Source organism: Manacus candei, unplaced genomic scaffold, assembly GCF_025592945.1.
Source record: "Manacus candei isolate 608988 ecotype Guabito, Panama unplaced genomic scaffold, ASM2559294v1 h1tg000014l, whole genome shotgun sequence".
Lineage (NCBI taxonomy): Eukaryota > Metazoa > Chordata > Aves > Passeriformes > Pipridae > Manacus > Manacus candei.
This window is the reverse complement of record NW_026138062.1, coordinates 78,289,864-78,306,137: the sequence shown is the minus strand read 5'-3', so window position 1 is coordinate 78,306,137 and position 16,274 is coordinate 78,289,864. Positions and strand designations below refer to the sequence as shown.

General features: G+C 54.1%; 1 protein-coding gene across 2 annotated transcripts; it reads left to right on the top strand.

Annotated features, from left to right (window-relative positions):
• The first annotated feature begins 2,468 nt into the window (after positions 1–2,468).
• Positions 2,469–15,924, top strand: MOGAT2 (monoacylglycerol O-acyltransferase 2). 2 transcript variants are annotated; one of them, XM_051779443.1, is made up of 7 exons: positions 2,469–2,706; positions 7,205–7,383; positions 12,466–12,670; positions 13,951–14,125; positions 14,247–14,446; positions 15,112–15,282; positions 15,451–15,923. In XM_051779443.1, exons 1-6 carry the CDS (start codon positions 2,613–2,615, stop codon positions 15,264–15,266), a joined length of 1,008 nt encoding a protein of 335 aa, XP_051635403.1. In that variant the 5' UTR covers positions 2,469–2,612; the 3' UTR covers positions 15,267–15,282; positions 15,451–15,923. The 2 variants fall into 2 exon arrangements, with proteins under 2 accessions (XP_051635403.1, XP_051635402.1); XM_051779442.1 differs by having other exon boundaries at positions 2,471–2,706; positions 15,112–15,924.
• The last annotated feature ends 350 nt before the right edge of the window (positions 15,925–16,274 follow it).

The window sequence follows — 16,274 nt, the reverse complement described above, 5'->3', positions numbered from 1 at the left end:
AGGAGGAAGGGGAACGGCCTCAAGTTGTGCTAGGGGAGGTTTAGATTGCAAATTAGAAAAAATTTCTTCATGGAAAGGGCTGTCCAGCCCTGGCACAGATGCCCAGGGCAGAGGGGGAGTCCCCATCCCTGGAGAGATTTAACAGCCCTGTGCATGTGGCACTTGGGGACAGGGGTCACTTGGGACTTGGCAGTGCTGGGGATTTGATGACCTTAGAGGGTTTTCCCAACCCAAATGATTCTGTGATTCTAAGTCACAGGTTCAATTTTATCTGCACTCAGCAACGAGATGTATCTCTCCCAGCTCCTCCTGTCTGTCTGGAGTTCTGTGATTCCCCCCTAATTTAGGCAGGGGATCTCAAAGCCCTCCATTAGTAGGTATTTTTCTCTCCTAATTTAGGAAAGTAGAAAGACAAAAAGCAAATGACATAACCACAGCAGAGCAGCTCATGAATATTTATTACCCAGCTGAGCCTTGCTTCACTCCTTGGTCAGCCCTTCCAAAGAGCCGACTTGTTAATAATAAATCCGGAGCATGGGGCTGTGCTTGTCATAATAAACCACAGACAAAGAGCTGTGACTCTCTGCAGTACAACTGCTCTGGGAACAAGCAACACAACTGCTCTGGGGCTTAGCCTGACATTTTCTGGAAGCAGAAAATGCTTCCCACATGTCTGGGTGTCCCCAAGGCACAGGTGTGTGACCCCTTTCACCAGCAAAAACCAAAAGAGCTCCTTGGCATGGCTGGGTTCCAACAAGGACAAGACTGGATGGAAAACACTTTGAAACACACACATCACTGAACCAGAGATGTCCCTGCCAGGGCTTTTCAGAGTCGTAGAATTGTTTAGGTTGGAAAAGCCCCCTAAGATCACGGAGTCCAACCCTTCCCCAGCACTGCCAAGGCCACCACTGACCTCTGTCCCCAAGTTCCACATCCACAGGGCTGTTAAATCTCTCTGGGGATAGGGGCACCACAACTGCCCTGGGCAGCTGTGCCAGGGCTGGACAGCCCTTTGGGGGAAGGAATTCCCCACAAGATCCGCTCTAACCCCTCCCACCACCCCCTCCCTGACGGTGAAGGGGTTGCCCAGCCCAGGAAGACCGGGAGCCCCGGACCCGCAGGTCTCTGCAGAGCATTTTGGAAATCACTGATGGTTTCTCACCAGGAAACATCCCGTCTCCAGGCAACAGCGCTGAAAGAGTTAAAAACCTCCTTTGCTTTCTCGAAGCAGGCAGGGTCCTGACATTAGCAGCAGAACACAAAGGATGGGGAGAGATTCGAGCGAAATCTAAACCAGTTCCAGCTCAATTAAAGCAACCGGTGTCTTTAGGAAAAGATCCCTTGGGATTTCACCAGAGCCCTGTTGTTCTGGCGATTGGGGAAAATGGAGTTTAACAGATGTAAATCCCTCGTACCCCCGACGTCTTCCTAGGGCCTGACAAAGGGGAGGGATTGTTTTTCGGTCAACATCCCTGATTTGCTTCTGCCAAAGGTTGTTTTCGGTTTAGTTCTGTAATTCTTGGCCGCGGCGACCCTGAGGATTTGAAATGCCCCTTAGACAAGCGAGTGACGCCTTTTGTACTCGGCCGGTGCTTTGCAGTTCATCGGCTCATTGTTCAGCGCAGCCTGTTCCCGGTATTATCCTGTATCCTGGTTACAGCCAGGCCTCTCAAGATGATTTCTTTGTTTTACCTGAGTGGCTTGTCAGCTCCCTGAGGATTTTTTTTTCCTCCCAAATTTCTGTGTGTTTTGCTTTTTTTTCTTTGTTGTTGTTGTTGTTGTTGTTTTTCCCATGCAGTAAAAATTGCAGCTCTTGGCACTGAGGCTGAGGCTCAGACTGTGCACCTGCTTGGGGGTGGAAATGCCAGAAGGAGGGAGGATTTCCTTTCTCTGTACCCACATAAACGCGTGCAAAGATGCACGTGGACACTTGTCTGCCCCATCCATCCATCCATCCATCCATCCATCCATCCATCCATCCGTGTCCCGACAGAGGCATGAGGTTGCTCGTGTACCCTGTGCTGAGCAACGAAAACCCTTCTGTTGTCTCCCCACCTCCTCGGCTGAGATGGAAACCCACCCTCATCACATCACCTGCAAATAAATGTGACCTGCCCGTGCTTGTCCCTCCTGCTTGTCCGTCCTGCTGTGTGAAACCCAAAAGCTCGCCGGGGGATCGGGGTGCACAGGGTGGTTTGTAGGGGCAGAGGGAAAGCAAAGCCTGGCTCAAAGGCACCGGTGCCTCCTCCTCTCTGCCAGCACCCAAATATCGCAAAATTTGAGAGAGACGGGGAAAGCGAAGGCAGGACCGGGTCCTGAACGGAGTTTGCTTCCCATTTGGGTGGCCGAAGCAGGAACTGGTGCCCGTCCAACAGCGCGGTGAGTCACTCTGGTGTCAGGCTGGGGACACCTCCCGGCCGTGCCCGTCCCTCTCTCCCCCCGGAGGGTGCTGGGGACAGCCACCAGCGCCACTGTACGTTGCACAACCCCCTGTACAGTAACACTGAGCAAACATTGACGGGCGACTTTGCACTTTGCATTCGCCACTCGCTTCCTCCTCCTCCTCCTCCTCCTCCTCCTCCTCCCGAGACGCGAATGCGGAGCCCAAGATGAAGGTCGAGTTCGCGCCGCGCTCGGTGCCGCTGCAGAGGAGGCTCCAGACGGCAGCCGTGGCTCAGTGGGTCTTCAGCTTCCTGGGGCTGGGTAAGACACGTCTCCCTTTCCTTCTCTGAGGAGCCTTCCGCAGAATCCCAGAGTGGTTTGGGTTGGAAACGACACGAAAGATCCTCCAGTCCCACCCCCGGCCACGGGCAGGGACACCTTCCACTATCCCAGCTTGCTCCAAGCCCCATCCAGGCTGGCCTTGGACACTTCCAGGGATGGAGCAGCCACAGCTTCTCTGGGCAACCCGTGCCAGTGTTTTTGGCTTCTTCTCACCCCCTGCTCAGTGCACGGTGGCACCAGGGTGGGTGACTGCCTGCCTGTGCATGGGAATATCTACAGCTCTTACGGAGCATCCAAACCTGAGCGGGGTTTTCAGCTCCTCCTGCTCTTTAGGTTTAGTGTTTTCCCTGTCTGAGGTGCTGCCCCGCTCGGCGTTAAGTGTGGGAAGTAGCATTCCCGTGCTCGAGGAGGGGAAGAGCCCCGGGGACTCGCCTTTGCAGCCCTGGGAACAGACACTTCATACAGGCGCCCCTGCACACCCCAAAGGAAGTTTTTCCAAGATACCCCAAGCAGGTTTAGGGAAGAGACACATTAGCAAACTGAGACCCGGGCAAACTCGATGCTGTGTGGAGGGCATCGGGTGCTGATGGAAGCGACGCGCGGGCAGGTTTGGATGGGATGCACTGGGAAATAAAGAGATGGGAGAGCCAGAGGCAGTTAGCAGAGAGGGCAAACTCGGGGGCCATTTACGGCCCATCAGGCGCCAAGCTGGAAGATGACATCCCGGAATTTCCGATTGTTAGGGAAATAAAGATGGGAGCATCAGGGGCAGGTTATCAGGGAGTGCAAACTGTCTGGGGCCATTTACAGCCCATCGGGAGCCAGGCTGGAAGGTGACATCCCAGAGCTTCCCATTGTTATGCCAACTGGGAAGCTGGGATAAGATCTGTGTAAAGCTCCTCCTTTACTGTGGGAGAGCAGTTGTTGGCCAGTCCCAGCTCTGCAGTTCCCTCTCTGTCCCCGCACCCCCATTTCCCTCCGTGGTGCCGGGATGGGATGGGATGGGATGGGATGGGATGGGATGGGATGGGATGGGATGGGATGGGATGGGATGGGATGGGATGCAGCAGAGATGTGGCCGCAGTGTTAACAAGGGATACAACAACACATCCCCATTCCCAACACAGATGCAGCTGGGGCTTATGGAGCTTTAACAGTGTTTTCCAGTAAAACAATTCGTACTTGAGGTTTTTCTCTCCTTGGTGTTGGGAACAAGCTGGCACTTGATTTTCCAGCGAAGGAAATGACTTCTGGAGCCAGCAGAAAGACAGCACATGGCCAAGAGGAGGGAATCCTCCATGGCTGTAGGTTACTGTGGAGTTTCTTGGAACACAGGCTCGACCTCCTGCAGGGAAATGCTGCTTTCCGTGGATGAGGATGAGGCCCAAGCCCACTCCTCCATGGCTAACCTTTCAGGGTTTATCATCTTTCCCTGGAACAATTTGGGTTTGATTTTGGGGTTTCTCTGCGATAAAATCTGAAACCAAAAACAGATAAGAAATGCATTGGAAAAGCGATAACCAAACCTTAGGAAGCAATTCCAGCCGGTTTGGTTCATTTCACAAAGTTTCTCCGAGCCTGGACCTTTCCACCCAAAACCTCCCAGTTTAACAACCGCAGAAGCTCGATGCCAAGGGATACCCTTCGTTTCACCCCGTGAGCTGCCAGACGTCCCTGTTGGCGCTGTTATAACCCTCGGGCACGGAGCTCAGGCCTCTCGTGGGCAGGACTGAGCTGCCGGCAGCTCCTTTGTCTCGGGGACAGGCTCCTGCTGCAACTGCCAGGGAAGGGCTCCCGAAATTCCCATTCCAGCGCTGCCAGGCGCTGGCGCAGCCCTTTGGCCAGAGCTCCCCGCGCGCTGCTGGCAGGCAGCTGTTGCCATGGTTGTGCAAATACATCCCTGGAGAAGCCAAGCGCGGGCCGAGGGCTCATTCATTACCGGCGGGATGCGGGATGAGGCGGCAGCAGCCCGGCCCCGCTGCCCCACACCCCTCTCAACAGGCGGGCATTGTCCGCGCTGCCGCTTTTCCCGAGGGTGCTTTTCCCGAGGATGCTTTTCCCGAGGATGCTCCCGGCCAGGGCGTGGAGGTAGAAGGTGCCCCTTGTGCCAGATGCTGAGGCAGCGTGCACGGGGCAAGGATGGGTTGCAGGGCACGGATTGGGGACGTCCCCGGCCCCCAGCACTGCCCCGGGCCCCCTCCTAGCGTGGAGCAGCCAGGCTGTGTGCAGGGAACTGAAACCAGCGGGGTGGTGCCCATGCCTGCTGCACTGCTGCACTGCTGCCTCCCTCCTGCCCACTCTCCATGGGCGTGGACATCCAGCCAGGCACATCCAGCCAGGCATGGACATCCAGCCAGGCACATCCAGCCAGGCATAGACATCCAGCCAGGCATGGACATCCATCCAGGCTCACCATGCAGAGCCTGGAGTGCAGGGCTGAGCCCCTGCAAACGACCCCAGTGCAGGGGCAGGAGAGCAGGGCACGCTGCAGACCCAGCTCAGCAAAGCCAGCCTTTGAACCTTCCCAGTCACCAGGCCTGGCTCAAAGGGCACACGATGTCAGGGCGATCACGGTGATTCCAAGTCTCTGATTCCTCTTGGAAGTGTTCAAGGCCAGGCTGGATGGGGCTCTGAACAACCTGCTCTAGTGGAACAACCTGCCCATGGCACATGGAGTGGGCTCCTTTCCCAGGGAGAACCAAAAGGTTTTCAAAAGACTCAAAAAAACCCTGATCTTAAGATTGAGTGAAGGTCACTGTGGCCAAATTCTGCTCTGTAGCAAAAAAAAAAAAAAAAAAGGAAAGGAAAATAAAAAAGTCCAATTGCAAATGAATCAAGGGAGAAATTAATAATTATATAATTGCAAGATAAAGCCTCTCTTGGATGATAAGTGTGTGCATTTGGACCAGAACAACTCCTTCATTTTGCAGACTGTACTTTGAGCTTTGCACAGCATGATAAAAGGAGAATTAGGCATTGCAGGGTTTTGCAGCAGCCCTGACAACCCGGCTCCTGGGTGCAGGAAACTGCAGCCTGTGTGTTGTGTTTACCTGTCAGGTGGACCTGGAGCTGCAGTTCGTGCTCTGTGCCATTCTCCTCCAGGGTTGCAAAGTCTGTGTCTGTGGCATTTGAAAAAGAAGCCTGAGCAGCAGGCTGAGGGAGGGCATTTTCCCCCTCTGCTCTGCTCTCATCAGACCCTACTTGGAGCAGGACCAGAGGGGGCCATGGAGGAGATGCTCCAAGGGCTGGAGCCCCTCTGCTTTTCCACACAAAGCTCTGGGGGAATAATCACCAAAAAAAAGGACTACGAGCTAAATATACTTATTTATCCTTAACTAAAAGCAAACAGCAGGTACAGGGAGGTCTTAAATGAGAGCATCCTATTCCTCTCCTCTGACAGGGTGAGATGAGCTGGAGAGAACAGGTGCCAGGTGACTCCCAAAGATGGAAATCCAGGTCTCAGAGGATGAGGGTGTGAATGCATCTATCTCACAGCTGAAGCTGAAGCTGAGTAGGGCACCTCCATCCTCGGGTCCTTCAGTCCTGGTGCTGGATCTGTGATGGGGACCCGAAAAAGAACAAAGCACATAACACGTGGTGTGACCCACGGGCAGGGGAAGGCAAACCACTCGGGTGCTTTGTTTGGTTTTTAGCTCAGTCTTCCCCTTCCCAAGCAACACCAAGGCTTCCAGAGGGACAGATGGAGAGGACACAGCTCTTCCCAGGCACATTCTAGGGCATCTGCTTTAGCAGGTGGCATCTTGGTGGCCATCACCACTTCCCAGTCTCTGCAGACAGGCAGTCTTGGGCTTGGGCAGGATTTCATGCACCAAGTGATGCCTGTTTGCACATAGACTTTTCTCCCCTTGTTCCGTGCCAAAACCCAGGGTATGAGGGGGGTGGGAAGTAGAGGTCAAAGCTGAGCACTGACTGGAAGCAGCTCAGAAAATTCTCTAATGACTTGGGAAAGTCCCAAGTCATTAATGTCTTGGAGAATGAAATAGAGCATTCTTATAGAATTCGTGATGGCACCGAGTTGAAAGCACTGAAAACCCTCTGGAGGCCAGATTAGAGCTGAGAGAGAACCTGAGAAGTGGGGGAAAGGGTCCAAAATCAATAACAAAAAACTCAATAAAGACTAAAATCTTAAATGTGGGGTTATATCAAGGGCACAATTAAAATGGGGAATCAGATAGGACACAGTGCCCTGTTTGCTGCCATTGCAAAATGTCAGGTGTCAGCAGGGGGCATTAACAGGAGTTTTGGGATAAAACAAGGCAGTTATCATGGTTCCTCTTCACATTCCTGGGGCAGGCAGAAAAGAAACCACCTCTGGCTCAGAGGTGCCTTCACTCTGATCAAATAACTCAGCAGGAAGCCCAGAGGGGGCTTGGGCTCCATCCCAGGACAGAAGAGCCTCTCCCAATGAACCATCCCTCTGCCAAAGCCCCCCTGACCCCGCTGGCTTCTCTTCCAGCCCCGTGCTGCATCGCTGCCTTCATCGCCCTCCTCTTCACCCGCTTCTGGCTGCTCAGTGCCCTCTACGCCGTGTGGTGGCTCCTGGACCGGGACCAGCCCAGCCGGGGCGGGCGGCGCGTCCAATTCCTGCGGAACGGCGCCGTCTGGAGGCACATGAGGGACTATTTCCCCATCACGGTAAGTGCCGCCTGCCCGTCCCAGAGGCCCTCCGGCGCCCCGGGGAGCAGCGTTGTCCTTGGGGTCTGGGGCCAGGTCACTGGAAGATCCAGACAAAACCGTGGAGCACCATTTTCACAACCCCATCCCTCAACCACCTGCCTCTTCCGCACCAGTGTGACCTCGCTGCCTTCCAGCCGTTTTCCATGTCTATGTTTCAATATTCCCACGTCTATATTTCAATATTTCCATGTCTGTATTTCAGCACTCCTGCCCTTCGGGTTGCTCCGCACTCACCCTGTGGACACGGGGCCAAGTTTTGACCAAAATCCAAGAGCGGCTGGTGCCGAGGGAGGGGATGGGTGGGGGGAGCTGGGCGTGCACTGGGCAGCCTCACAGAGCTGCTGCTCTTTCGAGAGGACTTCTGTGACACTGCCTGACTTACTCCCAAGCCCGTGGCTGCCCTTTGCCCTTACCCTTTATCTGGCACCCCCCTGGATGCAGGGAGCAGCACCCGGCCCTGCCTCAGAGCCGCCACAGGTCGGCTCAAACCCGAGCAGTGCAGCAGAAGGGCTCTCCCAGGTCCCTTCCCACCCGAACCACGCAGTGACTCCACGAGATACACGACTCCAATGATTACACGCAATACCTATCGCGTGAATTATTTGTGGCCGTAACCCATCACTTTTGCAGCGCCGGACCAACCTCTCTGCTAAAATTTAGCTGCCGGCTGAGCCCGGCGGTGGCCCCTCTCCCGTCCCTTTGTGAGGACAGGCAGAGCCTCTCCCGAACACCGCAGCCCTTGGCTGGAGGACCAGCAGGACCAGTAGAGGGAGTGCGGGACTGGGTTTGGCTGCAGTTTGCAGGGGAGGGCTCGGTGGAGCCTTTTCCCCCTCTGGTCTGGGAGAAAACAAGAGGGGGTTCCGCAAAGGGACAGCAGAAAACAAGACAAAAATGTAATAAAAAGAGCTTTATAACCAAGCAGCCACATAATGGTATTTCCCAAAAACATTTTCTCAGTCGTGGAATCATGGAATCATAAAATGGTTTGGGTTGGAAGGGGCCTTAGAGAGCATCTGTTTGTAACCCTCTGCCGTGGGCAGGGACACCTTCCACCAGCCCAGGTTGCTCCAAGCCCTGTCCAGCCTGGCCTTGGACTCTTCCAGGGATCCAGGGGCAGCCACAGCTTCTCTGGGCAACCTGGGCCAGGGCCTCCCACCCTCATAGCCAGGAATTCCTTCCCAATATCCCACCTAACCCTGCCCTCTGGCAGTGGGAAGCCATTCCCTGTGTTGTCCCCAGTCCCCCTCCAGCTCTCCTGGAGCCCCTTTAGGCCCTGCAAGGGGCTTTCAGGTCTCCCTGGATCCTTCTGTTCTCCAGGTGAACGCCCCCACTTGCCCAAAGCCCCAACCAGAGCAGGAGCACAAGAAGTGGGATCCAGGGACACAGAGCAGGCTGGCCCCCAGCACCCAGGGCTGTGTTTGTGTGTGGATGGAGTTTGCTCAGCCCTGGAGAATTAGATGTCCTGGGAAGATTAAACGTGGCTCCTGATCATCCCCAATCCCAGCAGCAAACAGGAACACCAGGGTTTGGGCAGCAGCTTTAATTGGTGCCTTGGAGGGACCCCTGGGTGTGTTTGCTGTGGGGGCTGAGCACTGCTGTGTGGGCAGGGTGGTGGGCAGTGTGGAGCTGAGCTGTGCCCCCGTGCTGTGTGCCAGGAGCACCCTCTGCCCAGCCCGCCATTGCCCAGGAACCACTTTGCTGCTGGGTTTGCTCCCCTTGGAACTGGCTGTATTTTAGTTTGTGGTTTGGGAGCCAAAGGGTCAGGCAGGACCTGAATGAGTTTGGATGTTTTTAAAAAGTGGATGAGAAGAAAGCAGGGAGAATCCAAATGCATTGCCCAGGAGAGTTACTTCTGCTTCATTTCCCTGCATTTTAACCCTGCTCTAGTCCTTTTTTTTTAATACAACTGATAGGCCTGGAATTGGCCTGGAGTTGTTTAAAAGCTTGTGTGGATGTGGCACTTGGGGCCATGGGTTGGTGGTGGGCTTGGCAGTGCTGGGGGAATGGTTGGACTTGATGGTCTCAGAGGACTTTTGCAACCCTAATAATTCTGTGATTCTCTGATTCCAGTACCTGGCTGAGGTACTGCACTATCAGCTGCTCTATAATATCATGTAAAATATACCAAAGGGTTTAAAATTAATCTCTTTGGGCCAGACTAGGTTTGAACAGATAATCAGTGATGCCTGCTGTGAGCTGATGAGGATAGGTTGGGTTGGAAGGGATCCTCATGGATCTCACCCAGACCCACCCCCTGCCATGGGTAGGGACACCTCCCACTATCCCAGGTTGCTCCAAGCCCCGTCCAGCCTGGCCTTGGACACTTCCAGGGATCCAGGGGCAGCCACAGCTTCTCTGACCAACCTGTGCCAGGGCCTCGCCACCCTCTCCTCAAGCATCAGTGCCCAGCCTCACACAGGGAATTGCCTGTTCTCTGCCTGCCCATGGCCTGGGGCACGACAGTCCAGTCCATAGAAAATCTCAACCACATCTCAAGGGGTGAATTAAATCAGGCTGGGTAAAGCAGTGCTGAACTCCTGGGCTGGTAAAGTCACTCAGAAGCCCTAACTCCAATTAGCTTAATTCCCCTCCAAAATGAATTAAAACCCAAAGAAAACAAATACTAAATGAGGGGCACTTTAATTCCATCTAAGAGCATCTACTTGGGATGTTAATGCCATTTAACTAATCCAGTTTAAAATTGATTTGGATTAATTTGCTTGAGATCCTCACCAGGACATGGGCTCTTTTTGGGGCTCCTGGAAGTTTGCATGTGCAGCTCCCTGGCTCGGCTGGCAATGCATGGAGAAGGTCTCACTCAGGAGCTGGAGGAACTGGGACAGGGTTTCACCCATGTCTTGGACTCATATTTGAGCAGAGAGAATAAGGGGAGTTTTCTGTTTCAGAGCAATCACTGCAAGCCCTGAAAAACTGTAGCTATCAAGTTTTTTTTTCCACCATGAAGCACAAAATAGATCTCATCCTTCAAAACCCAAATTTAAATTCAGCAAGTTCTTCACTGAAAGGGCTGTCCAGCCCTGGCACAGGCTTTCCAGGGCAGGGGTGGAGTCCCCATCCCTGGAAGAATTAAACAGCTCTTTGGATGTGGCACTTGGGGACATGGATTAGTGGTGGCCTTGGCAGGGCTGGGGGAACGGTTGAACTCAATGATCTTAGAGGGCTTTCCAACTTAAATGATTAGGATTTGTTAGGAAGGCCAAGATCACCCCCCTTCTGGGATGCAAAGGGCCTCACAGCACCTCTGAGAAGGGATCATCACTGCTGGCAGCAGCCAGGACACCAGGCAGCACCCTGACCGTGCCAGGGGGCAGCTCGAGGAAGTCAAACCCCCATGGCTGGGTTTGGAGGGCACAGCCCTGAGCTGCTGCAGCTCCCTGCCTTCAGAACACACGCCAGACACAGGAACTGGGCACCCCGGCACCTGGGAGATGAGGAACTGCTCCTGGCTGACCTGGGCTCGGGCATTGGCTCAGTGAGGTGCTCACACGTGTGACACTGGCCTGGCTGGACACTGAAGCCCTTGCACAATTATGGAATGTTCCACTCACCCACAAAGCCCAGAGCAGCAAGCGCCTTCCAGAGGGTGTGGGAATGACAACCCATGCAAGGCAGGAGGGAGGACAGTCCCACCCCTTGGCACCCCAACCCAGCTCTGTAAGGCACCTGGGGCTGTGCAGGGTCAGGGATTAACTTCCCTGGCGGTTTGGGAATGGAGATTGACCTCTGGCAGGTGGAGAGGGGAGGAGGGAATAGCCAGTGGGAACAATCCGGAAGGGAGGGTGGAGTTTCTGTGTTAAAGAATTTCCAGAAGGAGAAGGGAGGGTGAGAGTCCAGGGGCCTGACCTCAGTGTGAGAGACTTTGCCCGAGTCTCTCCTCTGCTGCAGATTTCCTCCTCAGCCCTGTCCAGGCTCCCTGGTTTCTCTGTGAGCTCTGCCCAGCTCATCCAGGTGTGAGCAGGCACTGTGACCAAATGGGGACCTGCTTTCCCCAGGGCAACACAGAGCCACAAACGTTGCAGTTTCCAACACACCGAGAGCCTTCGCCTTCCCTCCCTGCTCATAAATCACCTGGAGATGAAGGGCTGTTTGGGAGCTGAAGATGAATGCAGGGAACATTGATGCAAGCTGAGATTGCTCAAAAAAAGAGCACAGGGTGGCAGGGGCCCCGGGCACTTAGTGACTGGGCCATCTGCCCTGTTCCTGCTGGACAGGTCTGCACTTGGGCAGGGGGGGACTCATGTTTGTCCACCCCCTCATTAGGAGCAGGCGCCTGAGTGGGCTCATGCGAACAGTCAACAGAGCTTTGGGACAGGGGGGAAATGAGCCATGAGGGAAGGAAGGGAAATACAGCCCCACCATTAACCTGCAGCTCTGGCTGCTCCAGCAGGGCACAAACACCGTCAGCTGCACCCCGAGGGGGACAGGGGTTCTGGGAGGGGTGACACCCAAAAATGCACAGGGTTTGGTTTTGCTTGAGCACAAGAACCTTGGAGCTGCCTGGAAACTCGTGGTGGCTCTGTGATCACAGAATCACAGCATTGTTTAGGCTGGAAAAGCCCTCTCAGACCATCGAGTCCGACCGTTCCCCCAGCACTGCCATGGTCACCACTGGACCACGTCCCCAAGTGCCACATCCACATGGTTTTTGAACACCTTCAGGGATGGTGATTCCACTGATTTTTAGCTTTTTTTCCCGTATTAAGAATTGTATTGGAGGACATTTTACACCAAGCCAGCTCCCAACAGTACCTGGAGCAGCCCAAGGCAGCACGAGGGACTGGGCCTTTGGAAAAGTCATCTTGGGCCCATGGGTGGGGGGAGATGGAAATGCTGGCAATGAAACACAACTGGGTGAAAAAGGATGGGGTTGGGCCAGTGGACCTTTTCCAACAGAAGGCATGGTGGGTGCTAAGGAAGCCCCTCCAGGAACGCCTCACCTGCTCTGCAGAGCAAACACTCTCCCCCCAGAGGTGACAGCCCCGACTCACAGCCCCTTCTTGGCTTCATCCCCGTATCCAGCTGGTGAAGACAACGGAGCTGGACCCCAGGCAGAACTACCTGCTGGGCTTCCACCCCCACGGGGTCCTGGCAACTGGAGCCTTCCTCAATTTCTGCACGGAGGCCTCGGGCTTTTCCACGCTCTTCCCGGGCATCACCCCCCACCTGATGATGCTCTCCCTGTGGTTCCGGGTGCCCTTCCTCAGGGACTACCTGATGAGTGGAGGTGAGGAGCACGGCTGGGGGGGTGGGAGACAGAGGGGAAAAGAAGCCAAGGGGCTGTTTTCCCCCATCTGTGGCCGGTTGGACCCCGTGCATGGACGCAGCCGCTGCAGCTGGCACCCCAAAAACACCCTGAAGTTACAAATTGCCCTCCTCGTTGTTATCTCTGCAGTTCCACTTCACAGATGGTCTCTGAGCTCAGGGCATCCCAGCCAGGGGCTGTGCCACAGCAAAAGGCAGAGCAAACTGTGAGCAGAAGTATCTGCTGCTTGCAGGGTGAGAGGATGAAAACAGCAGCTCGTGCTGCTGCAGGATGACGGGGCAGGGGGAGGAAGGAGTAGCAGCAAAAGGGAATAGAAAATGGAATAGGTAAAAATTAAATTGAGAGAGGGTAAAGGGGATTTTGAGAGATGTTTAGAGCCTGGCAGGATGGCCTCCATCTCTCACCAGTGGGCTTGGGCATGGCTGAATGTGGGCAGAATTCAACAGACTAAACGTAGGCATCCAGTTCCACCTGATGGACCCCAGGGCATCCATCACCCTGTTTTGCACAGAAACTCTGGCTCCTGCTGCTGAAAAAGTATTTACCTGGACGGTGAGGAATCAAAACAGTGAGATGGGAGAGAGTTGTGACCCAGGCAAGGGAAGGTTTAATCCCTGTAATGCAGGAGTTGGGTGCATAGCTCATTTTCAGGTCCATTGAGTCCGTTTCACAAAGAAGTTTTAATTTGCAAATTATTTCAGCCCCTGAAACAAGGATTTTATTTATTTTTTTTTTTTAGATAATCAAGACAATGTCGCTTTGTCATTTCTGAATTAAAGATTTCTGACTCTTGCAAGTAAACAACATCAAGGGACCAAATCCCTCATTACATTCCACTTTAAATCAGCAGCATCCACTGAAATTCACGTTTTGACCTAAAGCAAATGTTTCCCTGACTTTAGAACGGTTCAGGATTGGACGTGGTTTCACTTGCCAACAAACCAAAACAGATTTTCCCTGGGGCTTAAGCGCAGTTAGTTCTCAGTCTATTTTATTCCCAATTTTTTTTCCCCTCATTACTCCCTTCTGAGGCAGACAGCAAAGGGATAATTGTGTGTTCACCCAGCAGGGCTGTGCACCAACCCAGCACCTTTCAGGGGGCCAAAGAGCAGGAAAACTCTGGAAATGAAGAGTCTGGCACCCCTCCAGAGATGGATAACGGGGTGGGGGGGAAAACACCCGGAGCACAGCAGTGGGGTGGGTTTGACAGATCTCATCATTCACCCCTCTGTGTCCCCCAGGCCTCGTGGCCTCTGACAAGGAGAGTGCCTCCCACGTGCTGCAGAGGCCGGGGGGGGGGAACCTGCTGGCCATCATCGTCGGGGGGGCTCAGGAGGCCCTGGATGCCCGGCCGGGGTCCTGCACGCTGCTGCTGAGGAACAGGAAGGGCTTCGTGCGCTTGGCCATCCAGCACGGGTGAGCAGGAACGTGGTGGGGGGCTCTGGGCGGGGTGACGGGGGGTGTGGGACGGGAACGGGGGGGCTTGGGGAGGGCTGGGCTGATCCTGACAGCCCCAACCCGGGTTCCTCTGCCGCAGCACCCCGCTGGTCCCCGCCTTCTCCTTCGGGGAGAACGACCTCTTCGACCAGGTGTGGAACCCCAAGGGCTCCTGGCTGAGGTGGATCCAGCACCGGCTCCAGCGGGTCATGGGCATCTCCCTGCCCCTCTTCCACGCGCGAGGCATCTTCCAGTACAGCTTCGGGTTCGTGCCCTACCGGCGCCCCATCTGCACCGTGGGTGAGTCCCTCCCCACAGCCCTGGCACCCCCGGGCCCGTAGGAGACCACGGCTCAGAAGACCTTTGGTTTTGAAGAACTTTTGCCTGGTTTCAACAACCCCACGCCCGGCCCACGGCGCAGCCCGTGAACCCGGGGAATTAACACCGGGAATTAATCCAGCCAGAGCCACTGTTTGGAAAGGCTGGAGCTCACCCCACTGATTCAGTTTGACAGCCAGCAATTACTCCTAATGGCATTACAACCTGTTTGCATCTTCTCAATGGTTTTATGGGCTGGGCGGTATCACCAGGGCTCTCCATTAGCTGGGTGAGGGATTGTGTTACACGGTGGTGAAACCCTCCCTCACCTGACAAACACAATCTGAGCGAGAGCCCAGAGCATGAGAGGAGCCTCACGGACCCCCCCCTGCCCTGTGCAGGCACCTGGTCCTGCTCCTGCTGGCTCTGGGAGACGGGAAGGTACTTATTCTTGTGCTAGGAATAAAAACATTTAGGTTTACCTTGAATTAAACGTGATCTTCTTAAGATAAGGGGGCACTGATCCCTAACAAAAAACAAACGATTCATAAAAACTTTAATCTGAGCAAAGTGGAAGCAACTCAACTGCAAGTGTGTTTAGACAGCCTGCCACTGGCTCCTCTTTAATGCCTGTGCTTCTTTTCCAGTTGGGAAGCCAATTCCAGTGCAGAAGAAGCAGAAACCCTCTGAGGAAGAAGTGGATCGAGTCCACGAGAAATACCTGAATGAGTTGTCCAAGCTCTTTGAGGAGCACAAAGCTCAGTATAACGTCCCAGCTGACAGCCACCTGGAGTTTATCTAGAGTGCCTCCAAGCAAGGTGAAACCACGGAGATCAAGCTCCAGGCTTTCCCTTTCCCTGGAACTATCTCACAACCTCAACACAGTCACAGTTAACATACAATCTGTACAGTGTAGGGAGAAGGAACTTGATTTTCCCAGGATTTGATGGGTGTAGAGCCAGAATTTTTGTTTTTTCATCACACAGGGGACACGTGGAAGGTATAAAGAAGGAGAAGAAAAAAAAAATCCCATCTGTGGACAGCACTACTGAAACTCCCCAGCACACTCCCAGCCTGCCTTGGATGGCAGTTTTTCCAGATATTTCCAGGCGGATCTGAATTCCTTAAAGTTTCCTTTGCGTTATTTTCATTCTGAAATGGGATGATGAGCCATAATTCCTGCTGAATGTATGTGTTTTTTTTAAAAATATAATTCACCCTGATCAACAAACAAACACTGTTTGCTTGGTGCCTGTAACTGCTCTGAGCTCTTTTCTCCCCACCTGCAGCACAGTTTGTCAGTGAGCTCATATTCCGTAGCCTGGTGCCAGGCACCCTCAGCAGCAACACCAGGGAAAGGCTAAGAGAGGGCTCATCCAGAGGGTTCAGCATCCCTGGGCTCCAGGAGTGCTGCTTCTACCCTGATTAATGTCACCCCAGACCCCCCTGCATGAGACCCCCTCCTCCTGCAGGCGCTTTTTGTTTTACAGGTGAGACCATTTCCCAAGGGGAGAGGAGCACGGGAGGGCAGGGAGAAGTGAGTTGGGGCAGGAAATGTCCCCTGGGGTGGAGTATGGGAGAGCCACGTTTGGTAGGTGACCAAGCTGCTGCTTTTTGACATCCAGAACTTGGTTAAACTCTGCACTTAATGGGATTTTGCAGCGTGGAAGTTTCGGGTGGCAGGAAGCCACCTGCTCGGATCAGCTCTGCACCACCCTACAGAGCCCCGAGACCTTCACGTCTTCTCTCTCTCTCTCTCCCTCTCTCTCCCCCTTCATTTCCCTTTCTCTTCCCCCACATCCCATTCCCA